We start from the raw sequence: 16,972 nt of genomic DNA on the forward strand, positions 1-16,972 counted from the left end.
CATACCACTGCATGCTTTTTTATTCCAAAACTAAAAAAGTATTGAAAAGAGGCAAAGATCCAAATAGGTAGAGATTAGTACAATGTATAGCAAATCAGAAGATTTGCCATTGTTGAGTCTTGTTACCCCTCAAATGGATTTAAATGTATCAAATTAACATACTAATGATAACCTGATTTATATTCCCTATAGCTTCTTTTAAAACAGGAATCAATGAGCTGGTTTTAAATTTGATATGGAACATCAAACTACTAAAATAACTAACACAATTCAGAAATAGAAGAGTAAAGTTGGACTAGAGGAGCCTGGTTTTGAGACTTAGTATAAAATCAGTACAAAGGTGGAGCAGATGCAAAGAGAGCTGATGAGGAATGAGGATCTAGAGATAGACCCTCATGTGAATGGCTGGCTGATTTCCAAATATGGGAATGTACTCAGTGAGAAAAAAAATCTTTCCACTAAGTGGTGCTGAGCAACTGGATACCCACCTTGCAAAATGACGAGTTCCAGGCCACGATTTTCACTGTAAGCAAAAACAAGCTCAAACTGAACCTTGCAACCTCAGTATAAACCCAACAGTGTAAGCCTTCCATAAAGAAAAAGAGAAAAAAAGAAAAGAAAACCTTTGTGGCCCTTGAATGAGCAAATCTGTCTAAACAGAAAAATCATAAATCATAGAAAGTTAATAAATTGAGTATATGATTTCAAGTTTGCATGTTGATGAGGCGTTTAATAGAGACTCAAAGCATGGGAGAAAATAATTTCACATCTCAACAAAGTACTTCCTTCTGGAATACATAAAGAGCTCCTGTAATCAATCAGTAAGAAGATAAACACACTTTTAAAGTGAGAACCATCAGTAGCCTCTTCATCAAAGAGAGATAGAAGCAGCCAGTAAGCCTGTAAAAAGATGGTCAGTGTAGGGGTCACTAGGGAAATGTAAGATAAACATGATGATGAGATGCTGGGGGCCAGGGCTGAGCCCTCCCTTGAACCATCTTTGTGGTTTAGCTGAACATTAGGTGATTGTAGCTCGAGGCTTTTCTGTGTCTTGCCCACCTGGTTCTGTAGCCACTTATAAAATAATCACCCAGAGGCTTAATATTAATTACAATTGTTTGGCTGATGACTCTGACTTATTACTAGCTTGCTCTTACAACTTAAATTAACCCATTTCTATTAATCCATGTATTGCCATGTGGTCGTGGAGTTACCTCATTTTCTACATGTCTTGCTTCATTGGTGGACTCCGCCTTCTTTCTCCCAGGATTCAGTTTGGCTTTCCCACCTACCTATATTCTGCCCTGCCATAGGCCAAAGCAGCTTTAGTCATCAACCAGTAAAAGCAACGCATATTCGCCATGTGCAGAAGGACGTACACATCATTTCATAACCTTCAGTTTTTAAAACTTATTCTCAAACTTGCTGGCCTTTATAATCAGAGACCAATAATAGATGTCGGCTGGGTGTGGTGGCACACACCTTTAATCTCAGCACCTAGGAGGCAGAAACAAGTGGATCTCTGGGAGTTGAGGCCAGCCTGACCTACATAATGACTTCCAGGCCAGCCAAGACCACACAGTGATTTATTTATCTCAAAATAAATAAAATAATCAGAGATAATTATTTTGTGGTTCGTTTTGGAACCCAATATCTTCACACCCTCTTTGAATTAAAACTTATGGTGTCCCTCTCTGTGATACATTTGGGTCTGTTGTGTGACTCGGTTTACCTTAGTTGTAGTTGTTCATCACGGGATGAGTACACATCCCTCTGATGTTTCCCTCTCCACACAGGTATCCCTCTAACAGATGTATTCCCATTTCAAACATGAACTCTGAATTTGGGGAACATCTTCCTGGCTGTTTCCTCATGATAAGTCCTGTCAGATACTTCTAGAGAACTGGCTCTTTGCCTGCATCTCTTACAGAGAATGAACATCGGTTTGCGGGCGTTCTTGGTGATTGCTGATAGCTTACAACAGAAGGATGGAGAGCCACCCATGCCAGTCACAGGAGCTGTACTCCCGTCTGGAAACACCCTGAGAGTAAAGAAAACGTATTTGAGTAAGACGCTAACTGAAGAGGAAGCCAAAATGATAGGTGGGTATGATGGAGCCCTGGATATTACTGTCAGGTCCTTGCTAGAAGTGAGAGGAATTCATAAAGGAAAAAAAAGAAAAGAAAAGAAAAAACACCAGATCTGTGCCAAGTAGCTGGTGAGACATCCCTGCACTGTTGCATTGACGAATCCCTGCTGGGTTCCGGTCTTGGAGCCCTTTAAACTCTTTAGGACTTCCTGGTAAATATTTTGCCATATAAATGTTGGCCTTTCATCTGGTTCCTTGTAAAGATCTAGTATTGATTATTGGTTATCTACATTGTACAGTAAGTTTCCAGCATATCTGTGTGTTCAGGCAAATAATCTTAATTATAATTTGTTAATTCATTCATTTTTAAAAGAAAATGTCTTCCTTTCTTTTTTCTTTTAAGTAACATTGGTCTAATTTGTATTGTAAGCATGCCAATTCCCAGAAACACTTCAGGAGAATTTTTCTCTCTGTGGTATATCTTCCTGAATCCAAAGAGGTGATTTTTTTTGTAATTGTTGATTCCCTTTTAAGTACTCAAATTTAGAAACTGTTATAAACTGTGCTTAATAGCTCCTAAATTCTAAAGATAAGAGAGAAACATTTACAGAACTCTTCACTCTCACATTAGTTTTATTATTATCAATGAGTTTGAAAGTATCCATGCATGAGAAATGGCTTTTGGAACTTATTTTGGAGTGTGTGTGTGTGTGTGTGTGTGTGTGTGTGTGTGTGTGTGTGTGTGTATGGTCACCAAACTATAGAAACACTCACATCACATACAATGGGAGCAATACATTTCCTTCACTTTAACGTTTATAAGAGAAGCCAATTTGTTTATTTTACTGAGGAATCTGCACATGTATTTCAGAGAACAATATGCAATTAGTAAACTCTTAACTCCAAGTGAGAACTATCACTTACTCATGTAAGCGCTAATGCTGGTGGGTTTTCTTGTTAATCAGAAGCTTAAAAATTCAAAAACAAAATAAATTACTTCAACTTTTGTGGAAAGTATTTCTCATTGAATTATTAAAATTAGGAAGGCCAGAGAGTTGCCTCACTAGTTAAGAGCACTGGCTGCTCTTGCAGAGGACCCAGCATGACCTCCCAGCACCCACAAGGCAGCTCACAACTATAATCTGTAGGACCCAATGCCCTCTTCTGGCCTCCATGGGTACTGCACACATGTGGTGCATATATATATATATATATATATATGTACAAACAAAAGCACTCCCATAAATAAAATACAAATAAACAAATAATTTAAAAAGTATTACAACTCAAGCCAGGCAGTGGTGGTGCATACCTCCCAGCACTTGGGAGGCCAGTGCACTAGGGGCTAGGCAGACAGCAATGGAACCACCCTCAGTCCTTCTGCTCAATATGTCCCAGGCACAGAGGGCCCTCCTGAAGAGGCTGTATTGTGGAGCTTGGGTGGGCCAAGGCATGATTCTTTGATATATTCAGTTAAAAGTATGACTAACGCATGTTTTTCAGGAATGTCCTTGTATTACTCTCAAGTCCGCAAGGCTGTAGGCAACATCCTAAGACACCTTGATAAGGAAGTGGGGCGATGTATGATGCTGACCAACGTCCAGATGCTAAACAAAGAGCCAGAAGACATGATCACGTGAGTACAGGCATGATGAGCTGGGGGACCCAAGTGGACACTCTTCTCCCATTTGACTCCAGTTCTAAGGGCAGTAAGACATAGGTATTGACAATATTTGCCTGAATGCCAGTTCAAAGCTGACGCTGGCCTATTTTGGTTATATCTTGGGTGGCTTTAAGCCAGCAAGTTAGAAAATGAGGCTCACAGCTCATTACTGATCCATAAAAGGACATACATTTTGTGTGTTTGAGACAGAGTCTCACTATGTAGCAACTGATGACCTGGAATTCACTATTTAGACCAGGCTGGTCTCAAATGGAGATTGTCCCACCTCTGCCTCCTGGGTGCTGGGACTCAAGACATGTTCTCCCATGATGACCATTTTACTTGTCTTAACTGGTACTTCAATTTTTTGTAAAGTCCTCCTTCCTTTAAACTCAACCAGCTTGAAAACCCCAAATAAATCTAAGAATTTACTTCACAATAAAAAATTCTAAGGCAGATTCTTAAGTGGAAAATAATTAGTTTTTTGTTTGTTTGGTTGGTTGGTTTTACGAGACAGGGTTTCTCAGTATTGTTTTGGAGGCTTTCGGTCCAGCCTGGCCTCAAACTCACAGAGATCCGCCTGCCTTTGCCTCCCAAGTGCTGGGATTAAAGGCGTGCGCCACCACTGCCCGGCTCTCCCTTCCTTTGTTTAAGGGGAAATTTCAGAGAACCACACAAACTTTTAGGAGCAGAGAGTCACGGGAAGAGTCACCTGAACCGAGGTGGTGTTTGAGGCTGGTCCACCATGTCCCCTGACCCTGCAGCAGGGTGGCACACAGGGTTTTGCTTAATCTCCATTCCTCATTTCTTTTGTACCACATTTTTTTAAAAAAGTAAAAGTCTGGACAGTGGTGGTACACACTTTAGTCCCAGCACTCAGGACGCAGACACAAGTGGATCTCTGTGAGTTCGAGTTCAACCTGGCCCATGGAGTGAGTTCCGGGACAGCCAAGTCTGCACAGAAAAATCCAGTCTTAAAAAACCGAAATAAACAAATAAAATAACTAATAAAAAATTTTTAATATCTGCTAATAAATTTCCTTTTTAAAAACTGATGTCCCTTTGGGGGACGTTCCCATGCTTCCCTTAAAATCTCATAGACCAAAGCCTATGTTAATGAAAAAGAAGCCGTGAATCTATTTCATTTCTAATCTAGGCTTGCTTTATCAGTTGAAAAAATATGGCAGCGCTCTCCTTACACTCTAGACAGGGCCATCTACTTTCCGACAGGTAAGAAAAAGAAGCCAGCTGTGGATATCTAGTGAGCAAGCTAGGGGCACGAGGAGCCATGGTTGGGTGTGTAACTGCAGCTACTGAGGTGTAGTCACATGACCACATCTCTTTCTGGCTGGAAGCCACAGTGCACAGTCCTCCCCTCTGCAGTCTTCATGCAGATCTTACAGAAGATCCCTGGAAAAGGACAGGAAATAATCCATGGATGTCCAAAACACAGTGTTTGATTTTCCCTCTGGGGGAGGGGAGATATCCAAAGGCTTGGATTTACTATAGTCATTGACATTTTCTTTGCAGTGCTAGGGTGGGACCTAGGGCCTTACACATGCTTAGAAAGGACACTGATCACTGGAATGCATCCCAGTCCTATATTCATTTCCTTTTATCTTTTAAGTGTGTGTGTGTGTGTGTCTGTGTGTGTGTGTGTACGCACACAATGACTATATAAGTGTAGTGCCATTTGAGACCAAAAGAGGGGGGTTGTATCCCCTAGAACTGAAGTTTCAGACAGCTGTAGCCACCCGATATGGGTGCTGGCAATTGAACTTGGATCCTCTGCAAAAGCAACACACACTCTTGACCTCTGAATCACCTCTCCAGCCTCTCCTGCCCCTACCCTGTATTCATTCTTAACATACTTAAGCTATTAACATTCTTAACACAAAAGCATCGTTACAGATAATGTCAAGGAGTAAGTCTGCTACTTGACAGTGATGACTCAAAAATAGAGAATGGATTCTGCTTCTTGCATTTCTGTCCTGAGGACACCTGGGGTACTGTCTCAGAATGATTACATCTATGCCCCTTTTGTGTTTTCATTCTTGAGTCTGTGTTCTACAATTGGGGTAATTTGGCACCAAATTTATATTATCTCAGAAGACTAAATCATCAGAATTTATATATGTTGTGACAGATTGTTGTTTTTGTCACTTGGAACATTCGGAGAGTAATTTTTGTCAACTTGAAACTAACTAGAGTCACCTAGACTGAGGGAAGTCCCTTGAAGAATTGCCTCCATCAGATTGTCCTGTGGCCATGTTTGTGGGACACATTCTTGACTGCTAATTGTTGTAGGAGGGCCCAGCCCACTGTGGGTGGTGCCACCACTCCTAGGCAGGTGGCCTGTGCTGTTTAAGAGAGGTAGCTGGGCAGGCCTATGGAGCAAGTCAGGAAGCAGCATTCCTCTGTAGTTTTTGCTTCAGTTCCTGCCTGGACTTCCTCAGGGATGGGTTATTACCTGAAGTGTAAGATGAAATAAACACTTTCTTCTCTGCGTTGATCTTGGTTGTGATGTTTAACATAGCAACAGAAAGCAAACTATAATGTATATCAATATAAAAGACTTAATTGAAAGCACTTAATTGAAGCATAACTCATCAGGGGGAGAAGTTTCCAGATGACTTGATGGCTGTCTTAGTTATGGTTTCTGTTGCTGTGAAGAGACACCATGACCACGGCAACTCTTATAAAGGAAAACGTTTAATTGGGTGACTTACCATTCAGAGCTTCAGTCCATTATCATCATGATGGGACATGGAGGCATTCTGCAACTTGATTCACAGGTACCAGGGAGTGATCTGGGACACTGGGTGTGGCTTTAGCATATATGAGACCTCAAAGCCCACTTCCACAGTGACACGCTTCCTCCAACAAGGCCACATCTCCTTTGAGTGCCACTGCCTATGAACATATAGAGGCCAATTACATTCAAACTACCACACCAGCAAAACATTCAAATACTGGACATAGTCATGATGGTCATTGCTTTGCTGCTACATTGAGGGTGGTTTGTGATTCAGGTGTTGAAAAGCAGTCTGTAGGGATCAGTCCCCTTGAAATCCTACTGAATGGCCATCTTGCGAATAAGTACTCTTTATGTCTGTGCGTCCAGAGATCTGTGTCTTATATTTACATCTTGAGTTTGTTTTGTTTTTTAATGAGATTTATTCATTTTTATTTCATGTGTGAGTGTTTTGCCTGCTTGTACATGTGTGTAACTCATGCATGTTTGGTGCCTGCAGATATCAGAAGATGGCATTAGGTCCCCTGAAACTGCAGTTACAGATGGTTGTGAGCCGCCATGTGGGTGCTGGGAACCAAACCTGGGTCCTCTGCAAGGATAGCCAGTGCTCTAACCACTGAGCAATCTCTCCAGCCCTATAGCTGACTTTATAAGCTCATTGGCCCTAATGAAGCTTTGAAGGGATAAACATCTGATAATGACGTGGGGCCAGCAGCAGGTGTGCTTAGAAGCTCTGCATTGGATACTAGTTTTTGATCACATACTCAATCATTTTTTTATTTTTTTTAATTTTCATAATCTTTTGACTTGCTTCAATTTTGTCCTCAACCTCTAGGGGTGAAAGAAAGCCAAAAATAGATCTCTTCAGGACCTGTGTTGCTGCAATTCCCAGACTGCTGCCTGATGGCATGTCCAAACTTGAACTCATCGACTTGCTGGCCAGGTGGGTGAGAACATCGATTGATTTTAAAATGTTGTCATTGTTCAAAAAATAGAGTCGAATGATTACTTTAGGTTGAAGGACATTTACTTAATAAGGTATTGTCCTGGGTCTTATGTGTGCACAGGAATGAAGAACTTAGTTTTTTTGTTTTGTTTTGTTTTTTTTTCGGGGGAGAAGGTTAATAACAGAGCTTGAACCTAGGGACCCACTTGTGCTAGGTAGGTTCTCTGCTACTGAGATATATCTCCGACCCTCTCTACTCTGCTGTGAGACAGGGTCTCATTGTCACCAGGCTGGTCTTCAATTACAGCCTTCCTGCCTCGGCTTCCTGAGTTACTGAAACTATAGGCCTGAACCATAGATGGGGCTTGTACCTCTTTAATTTACTTTTTCCATGCTCAAAAGATTTAAAATAAATGCAGAAATACACGAGGTCACTGATACCCATGCATGGGTCATGCATGGGTTCAGTGGTTAGAGGGGTCAATTGTAGGCAGAGGAAGCCAGAGGGCCTCTTTGAGAGGCCCTCAGAGAAAGATGGAGTTCAGAAAGGTAGAGAAGGGTGTGGTCTCAATGTGAGAGCTCATCTGGGGTCTGACCCTCAGTTGGAGGTCCCTAGGCTCTCTGATGAGGTCAAAAGAGGCAGTCATCTTAGCTCTAATAGTAGTTCTCCTAAAGCTACCAAAAATCACATTTATCGTTCTTCCTATCCTCCACATGGCTGCATAGCCCAGCTTTAACCTAAAAGCTGTTGGCTTCGAGTAAGAGTATCTTGTTGGAGTTTGGGATACTTTGTCACCTCCTTTAATCTGAAACTCCAGTTGACAACACGTGTCTTTCATTTAAAAAATCAGAGAATCAACACAGAAGGCAACATCATTATCGCTAGAATGCAGGGAATAGGTGGGAGAATAAGAATCATCACTGGATTGGGGAAATGAAAAAAAAAAATAAAGTTAGGAACGCCAATAATGAAAGGACGTAGACACACACCCAGAGAGAGAGAATTTTAGCAGCAGGTGACGCCACTAATAAGCCGTTTTAGGGGTTAGCAAGATGGCCGGAGGGTGAAGGTTCTTGACCTCAGGGTTTAGTCCTCAGGGTCTACATGTGGGAGGAGAGAACTGACTCCTGACTCCTGTCCTCTGTGCACATACCATATCATATATGTACCACACACACACACACACACACACACACAGAGAGAGACAGAGACAGAGACAGAGACAGAGACAGAGAGAGAGAGAGAGGCGCATGCATACACAATAAATGTAATTTTAAAAATTACTTGATTTGGAGAGGTAAGCTCTGTGGTTAATGCTATGCCCGAGTCATGAGTTGTGTCCCCCTGCCACCCTGCATCCCAGAGCCCACCAGGAGTCTGAATTCGAATGCAAATGCAAAGGGCTTTATTGCAAGCTCAAGCTTGGGCTCTCCATCTGCTCCCGACACAGAGGTTGGATTAGGGAGAGCAGTGAAGTGAGCTCAGCTGAGGCATGGTTTTTAAGGAGTAAAGGATGGGGCAGGTAGGGGAGTTCCAGATCCAGATGGGAGTTGAACTCCTGATTAGGCAGGAGTGGGGCAACAGAAGTCCTGCCAAACAGGATTGGTTCTGGTGTTGCTGCAAGGAATTGGCAACCTATATACAAGTTATGTAAGCTATCCTTAATGTTCTGGAGCATCTAGTACTTGTTTGTCTCAATTCTGATTGGTCCCCCGCAAGGTAGAGTCTGTGGTTTTCCTGGTTATTGTAAGAGTAAGGCCTAGTCCCAGTATTGCTAGGCTGCAGCCCGTTATGGCTGCACTGATATTAGACCTCTTCAGTTGAGAGTACTGGCTCACTCTTGAGAGGAGTCAGGTTCAGTTCCCAGCATGCACCTGGCATCTCACAGCCTTCTGTAGCTCCAGTTCCAGGAGATCCGATGCCCTTATCTGAACTCACCAGACATTCACAAGGTGCGCAATCAACATCCATACACTTCCAAACATGTGGGCTCTCAGAATCAAACCAGGTCCTCTGGAAGAGCAGCCAGTATTAGCCATTGAGCCACATCCCCAGCCCCCATAAATGTAAATATTTAAATGCCGTTTGAGGCATGTTAATCTGATAATGGTGGCAGAAATGAAAGCCTAGGAAAGAGAAAAATATTAGTGCCTAACCCCCCAGGGGAACCCCAACACCTGAGGATGTTCGGTTTATTTATTTAGATTCTGATAGGACGAGGTTTTCAGGCTAGAGAAGGGAGCAACCTTGGCTATGCACAGTTCATCTTTTTCCAGGCCACCAGCTGCATGAGAGCCAGAGGGCATCAAGAAATGAGCTCAAGCTGCCAGTCTATGATAGAGAGGACCCTCTGGCTTTCATGCAATGGCTTTACTGCCTAACTCCCTTGCCACCCTCTTCCCATGCCTCCAGCATAGGATGATGCCCACTGAAGACCCGTGACTCCCCCAAGACTGGTGTCCTCTGCAGCCTTCCCTTCTAACTCATGTGTCTTTGTTACCTCTCATCTGTCACCACAGCCTGCTTGTTGCTTGTGTCAACAAGCTGCGACCCGTGTATTCTTCCCCATTCTATTCCGTGCTTAGCAGGAACTTTAAGAAGGATGTGGGTTGGAGACAAGATATGGTATAAAGAGTTTGCCTTGCATGTTCGAGGCTCTCAGTTTAATCCCCAGTCCCTCCAAAATCGTGTAAGGCTTAGACAATTAACAGTCTAAGGCCCGGCAAGCAGGGAGGCTGAGGCAAAGAGGGGAAGTGGACATGAATTGAGATGAGCTCCCAGTCCTGAGGAGACCCATGAGGAGCAAACCGTGAATAAAAACGGCACTGATTCGGGGGAGGGGAAGAGTGAGGAATGAGTAGATTGGGATCTCTTGAGGGTCATCCACTCAAATATTCTCCTGGGATGAGAGCAGGGACTGAGAACAAAGAAAAATCTCTGGACAAACTCTACAATGGCCCAGAAACACAAGGAGTCACCTGCCAGTTTGCTCTGGACAACAGTACAGAGGCCGACAACCAGAAGTCAGTATTTTTGTGGCAGAGCATAGGGGGATGGGGAGAGACTAGGAGACCAGGGGATAGGGGATCAGGACCCTGAGGAGTCAATAGCTAAGGTCGCTACCATTAGCCATGTGGACCAGCAGAGATCAAGGTGCTGCTGTCTGAGAGACGGAGGAGGCAGGATAGGAAGAATGGAAAGGTGATAGAATTTTCTCGAAAGTTTGAGCTTGGCATCCCTGATTGCTGTCTTACTATCTGTGCCAGCCAGACAAATTATTTAAACCCCCAGCATACTCTGTGTCCCCGGGGTAAAAATTTGGTAAGCTTGGAAGGACGCTGCTTGTCTCTCAGGACTTTTGAGAGAGCTAAATAACACTGAGGCGTCTGCACCCTGGTTAGTCAGAGGGAGTCTGTGGGAAAGAGCCAGTTATCAGTTAAGGGTGGAGGGGATTGGCTTTATTCAGAGATGTAACTGGTAATTGCTGACACGGAAGCCTTTGAAATGCCAGGCTTTTTAGATAACACGGAGTGTCTAGCACTACTTTGCTACGGGTTTCTTAACCTCTGAAATCACCTTGACAGCCTAATCCGGTGATGCTGGAATCTGCAGACCATGGTGCCAGACGCTCGGGGAGGGAATTGTTAGACATGGCTGGAATGTCTGGGCTATTTATAGTGTCCTGTTTATTATTGTGTACATTCTTATAAAGCCCAAAGCCATGAGTACTGTTTTCTAGAGGGGAAAAGGACAAAATAAATATTCTTGAACGTTCAAGAAAAATGGCCAGACTGTATTGGAAGCTTGTGAAAGGTTTTTGTTTTTGTTTTTAAATAAACTTCAAAGGGAAGGTCAGAGGGTGTTCTGGGGGTGGGGGTGGTAAAGAGCCTGTGACCTGTACACTGGGTTCTCTGTGCCCTGAGAAAATGAGGCGCTTCAGATGTCCCTCGGAGGTCAAGAGAGAAAGGTGTAGTGCTCCACTCACAAGAAATGTGCATGTCAGTTGCCACAAGGGAAGTCTCCCCTCGCTCTGCACCCCAGTCCAATCCAGGTTGTGTTAAACTGACTTGATGCAGTATAGACAGCCTGGCCAGAGGAGGGTGCTTCACACTACACAATGCATTTTACCAGAATGTTTGGTCTTCTTCATAACTGGAAAAGCAAGACCGGTATTCTTTCAGGATCCCACCCCTTACCAGTTCAGCTCCCAGGAAGGCTTCCAAAGATGTATCCCACATGGCTGCTGCAAGCCCGCCATGCCAGCACTTCCTGTTATAGCTAAATACTGCAGACACACAAACCACAGACAGACAGTGATGTGTGGAATGAGGCTGGCAAGCCTCCTTCTCCAAGCTGCTAAATTTCTGACTTAATATGTATTGTTTGGCCGATTAACAATAACTGAATCTGAGAAATCTTACCCAGTGGACTTCTTGGAGGCTGTGAGAGTGTTCTGGCATCCTGGTCAATCCCCAAGTGGTTCTACATTTCTGTCTCATACGGAACCTGCCTGGATTGGTTGGCAGGGTACCCCCAAGGATAGAGCCTGCCTCCATCCGCTGGAGGGGTACCCCCAAGGATAGTGCCTGCCTCCACCCGCTGGAGGGGTACCCCCAAGGATAGTGCCTGCCTCCACCCGCTGGAGGGGTACCCACAAGGAATCTCCACATACAAGGAGGGAACTTATTTCTCCCTGTTTTTTTCTCTCTCACTCACCTCACAGATGTGTCCTCCTTCTTCCTTAGACAACAACAACAAAAAAAAGACAGTGTCCCTGACTGTCCAAGATGGCTGTCACCTGTCACATTCTCCATTCCATAAGTGCACTAGGGATTTGATATTCAATATTTACTCCCCCTGCAAAAATTTGACTTAATTATTATAATACCCACCTCATAGGGCTATGAGAATTAAATAATGCACAAATAGCATAGCATAGCATTTTCACACGGGAAGCTCAGTGGTAGTTATTTTCACATATATATATGGTGATATATTCCATGTTATACACTGTTGTGCATGTTTCCTGATTTTAGACAAGGAGATTGTGTGTTAGGAAATTAAAATGGGGCCTGGAGAGATGGCTCAGCAGTTAAGAGCACTGGCTGCTTTTCTAGGAGACCTAGGTTCAGTTCCCAGCACTCACTCGACAGCTCACCACTCTAGTTCCGTAGGATCCAGTGCCCTCTTCTGACCTCTGCAGGGACTAGAGTCACAGGCAGTGGAAGCGCTTACACACATCTTTTTTTTTTTTTTAATTTAGTATCTGGTGGCTTCATTTGCAGAACTTTTCCTGAGTCTGAGCACAGCGTTTCTGTGTAAAAATAGAAAAATATCTTTTATCTAATGTTTTTATTTATTAGTGAATGTGCCTGAGGTAATGGATGATGCGTACTTCAGCAACCTTCTGTGGTCCCTGACATATGTTAAGCCCTCCTCCAGTTTCATTTGTAAGCATGCCATGTTGTAAAACGTGCAGCAGGGAAAGAGTAAGTTCCACCTGTGTGTGTTACCTCAATAACCGTTTTGACTGACAGGTAGTTCAACACACAGCAAATAGATGGAAGTCCTCTCTGTGATGCCCCGCCCCCTATGACTTCTGCTAAACTAGAGCGGACCAGCAGCCCGCCCCTCAGCCTCCCAGGTTCCCTTTGCAGCCCATGATGGTGTTGCCAGGCCACCGCTTTCTTGCCTCTGCCTAATAATATTTTATTTATTCCTTCATACTTTAGATGGGAGCGTTTCTGCCAACAGAAGCAATCTTTTTCTTCAGCTTATGTTTAATCAATTTGAAACGCACCCAAATAACGGAATTGGTACAAACACGTAGCTAATTGGTGAACATCTGGAGCTTGCCTTGGTCAGGAGATCTGTGCTGAGTCATTTGTCTGATGTGATAACCAAAGGTCAGCTTTGTCCAGGGTCATCCCACCCCTCAGTGCATCTTTATTGGTTCGACTTACACCCTTGTGCAAGAAGCGTGTGCCCTGGGGACTCATGCCAATTACTTGCTCTAGGTCACTCAGATAGAGCCCCGGGGGCATCTTGCCTTGGCACACATGGTCTGTGCAAGCATGTTCTTGTTGGCTTGCTTACCTGAGCCACTGGACCAGTGACAGGCCCCGCCCATGCTCCTAATGCCATCTGCCTGGAGGGATGGCCCCAATGATGTTGCAGTGTTGGTTTCTTTTGGTCTGTTTCATGGCTAAGTCCCTGAGGAGACTTCTTATCCTATCTTTGGTGCATTTATTTGGTGTTTTACTTATTGTATTACACATGTACCTAAAACTGTTAACCCCCACCCAAAACCAGATCTATTTCTTTAAAAATCTTCCTTGAGTCTTCAAATCAAATCAGAGTTCTTCACAGACTGATTCTTTTTTCTTTTTTTGGGGGGGCGGGTGTTGAGACTGGGTTTCTCTGTATAGCTTTGGAGGCTGTCCTGAAACTCACTTTGTAGACCAGGCTGGCCTTGAACTCACAGAGATCCTCCTGCCTCTGCCTCTCAAGCGCTTGGATTAAAGGCATGCGCCACCACTGCCCAACCAGATTGATTCTTTTTAACTCTCTGATGCTCTTGGAAAATAGGGGCAGGGTCAATTGCACTCATTTGCTTGGTGAAACATGGAAATAGCATAATTTCAAGAGGCATGGCTACCCAGAATAGCTCCTGGGGCCTTTAAAAGGATCCTGCACTATGGACTTGAAGTTAACACAGATTCCAGATTGCAGGTTGTTTGTGAGCTCATGGTAGATGAGGACTGAATTAATGTCATTGAGAAAATTCAAGGTATTGATGCTCGATGGCTTCCTCTGAGCACAGCTTTCCCTCTTGGTGCTACCAAGTTCCAGAACCAGGCTACTTTGCTGACGTAGCTTCGAGAGTGTATCACAAGCTGGGGACTCCAAATAAGAGCACCTGGTGGTCTGGAGACTACAAGTTCAAAACCAGGGGATAGGCAGTGTTGCTTCCTAGTGAGCGCTGGGAAAGAGTATTTGCTCAGGGCCTCTCACCTCACTTCTGGTGGCTTCCCGGTGGTCTTTGGCGTTGCCTGGTTTGTGGAAGCATCACCACGATCACTGTTCTATCTCCAGTTCTCTTGCACGGATTGCCAGTCCTACTGGATTTGGGTCCTCACGTGACCCTAGCCTTATGTAATTATTTTTTATTTTATTTGTATTTTTTATCACTTACTTACGTAATTATTTCTGCAGTGGCCCTAATTCCAAATAAGGTTTGCGCCCAGGGGGTCTGGGGGGGTGGTGAGGGTGGGGGGGGTGTCAGCACATGAATTTTATGTGTGGTGCAGTTCAATCCAGCATCTTTACCATTGATTAACATTTTCTCATTTAATGCTAATTCCCAATTGTTATAATATTAGACTTCCTTAAAATGTGGTTTGGTATCTGTGGAAGAAGACTATGATCCTGAATGTCTTAGGAAATAAACAGCTATAAATGTAATAAATTAAAATCATAAACCTAAAACAAGAAAAAGGCTGGGTGGTGGCCACACCTTTAATCCTGGCACTCAGAAGGCAGAGGCAAGTGGATCTCTCTGAGTTCAAGGCCAGCCTGGTCTACAGATGGAGTTCTACACAGAGAAACCCTTGCTACTTTTGAAACTCTTAAGTAAATGCAAAGTTAAACTTTTTAAAAAAGTATTGATTTAGGTCACGTATTAAAAGTTAAGAGACACTCGTTTTCAGCCACAAGTAGAAATAGAGAATTGCATATCTTTTCTTCCACCCAGAAGAAAACTGAAGTCAGCAACCTCATCCCTTTCTTTCTTTCCCCAGGCTGTCCATTCACATGGACGATGAGCTGCGGCACATTGCGCAGAACTCTCTGCAGGGACTGCTGGTTGACTTCTGCGACTGGCGGGAAGACGTCCTCTTCGGCTTCACTAACTTCCTGCTCCGAGAAGTAAACGACATGCATCACACCCTCCTGGATTCCTCCCTAAAGCTGCTTCTGCAGTTGCTCACCCAGTGGAAACTGGTCATACAAACACAGGGGAGAGTCTACGAACAAGCCAACAAAATCAGAAACTCAGAGGTGATTCTGCAGTCACCATCCCTACGTGCGCACTTTTATGTAACACACACACACACACAGCTTAGGGAGCCTTCAGAGTTCTTCCTTCCTATTGCCTAGGAACTGCCTCAGATGCTAGCCCTTAGTTCTTCCACCAGCCACATTGTGACCAAGATCTCAGCATACAATCTGCCATAAGGTTGGACTTGTTAACTCCAACAAAGAGTATGTAAGAAGTAGAAATTGCTTGTGTTTTTTTTTCCCCCTCGAAGAATTATAATCAATTGTTTGTTCCTAAGAACCAATGGTCAGTGTACTGGAGAGATGGCTCAGAGGTTAAGAGTGCATACTGCGGGGCTGGAGAGATAGATGGCCTAGAGGTTAAGAGCACTGGCTGCTCTTCCATAGGTCCTGAGTTCAATTCCCAGCAACCACATCTGTAGTGAGATCTGGTGCCCCCTTCTGGCCTGCAGGCATGTATACTGCTCTTTCAGAGCAGCGAAATTCAATTCCCAGCACCCATGTCAGATGGCTCGAAACTTCCTTTACCTCTGGCCCAAATGAGCACCCACAATCTTGTGGACACACACATACACATAACTGAAAAATAAGGACGAATTACTGAAGGACGGAGAGACAAATAAGGATAGATCCTGCAGTTAGCAGTCTACCAGGATGTTTGTTCCTAGTTAGCAATGTATTTGTCACTTCCTCATGTGTCCACGGAGATGAAAGTGCAGTCTTGGGTTTCTTGACAATGAATGGTAAAAATGGATGCCAGCAATCTGGAAAGTGTACTGAGAAGGACCAGGTCTCAGTGCCACATGGTGAACTGGCACCAGCCATGCAGATAACTCTGGTTCTGGGTGGCCCGGAGGCCTGTGTAGACTCAGGGAGCATGGCAGTATCTAGTGAAGAGTGAGGATGACATTCAGGTCCCCTAGTGCTACAGGCACGAAAGACAGCTGACTGAAGAACAGGAATCCCGAAGGCTTTGTAAAGGAAACCCAGGTCGGGCGGTGGTGCCTCAAAAAACAAAACAAAAAAACAAAAAGAAAAAAAAGAGGGAAAGGAAACCGAGGTGACATCTGCCCTAGTGCGTTAGTTGCTCGAGGGCCATGCGATTGCAGCCTGGGAGTTTCCAGAACCAGCCGTGTAAACATGCAAAGCTTGGATTAGATTCCTCCTGGTGAAAATGTAAATTAGCGTAATGGCTGACACCTCTAATCCCAACCCTTGGGAGGCAGGGGTAGGAGGATCATAAATTCTAGGCCAGTCTGAGCTGCATAGCAAGACCCTGTCTCAAACAAGCAGGTGAAAAGAAACGGGAGGTAGCTCAGCAGTTAAGTGTGTACCCTGTTCTCCCAAAGGACCCAAGCTAAATACCCTATAAGTAGCTCACAACTGCCGGTTAATTCCAATTCCAGAGCGTCTGATGCCCGCTTTCAGACCTGCACTCAGACGCTCATACCCCCACCCAG

General features: G+C 44.1%; 1 protein-coding gene across 8 annotated transcripts in view; it reads left to right on the forward strand.

The window, feature by feature from the left end:
• Fry (FRY microtubule binding protein) overlaps positions 1 to 16,972 on the forward strand; it is a 380,830-nt gene that overhangs the window by 256,937 nt on the left and 106,921 nt on the right. For all 8 annotated transcript variants that reach the window (XM_040751422.1, XM_040751416.1, XM_040751415.1 and 5 more), the window contains 4 exons: positions 1,931 to 2,102; positions 3,593 to 3,725; positions 7,343 to 7,450; positions 15,254 to 15,512. In XM_040751422.1, coding sequence (XP_040607356.1) covers positions 1,931 to 2,102; positions 3,593 to 3,725; positions 7,343 to 7,450; positions 15,254 to 15,512 — 672 coding nt within the window. The remainder of the gene's footprint in view (positions 1 to 1,930; positions 2,103 to 3,592; positions 3,726 to 7,342; positions 7,451 to 15,253; positions 15,513 to 16,972) is intronic.

Source organism: Mesocricetus auratus, unplaced genomic scaffold (genome assembly GCF_017639785.1).
Source record: "Mesocricetus auratus isolate SY011 unplaced genomic scaffold, BCM_Maur_2.0 Super-Scaffold_100008, whole genome shotgun sequence".
Taxonomy (NCBI): Eukaryota; Metazoa; Chordata; class Mammalia; order Rodentia; family Cricetidae; genus Mesocricetus; species Mesocricetus auratus.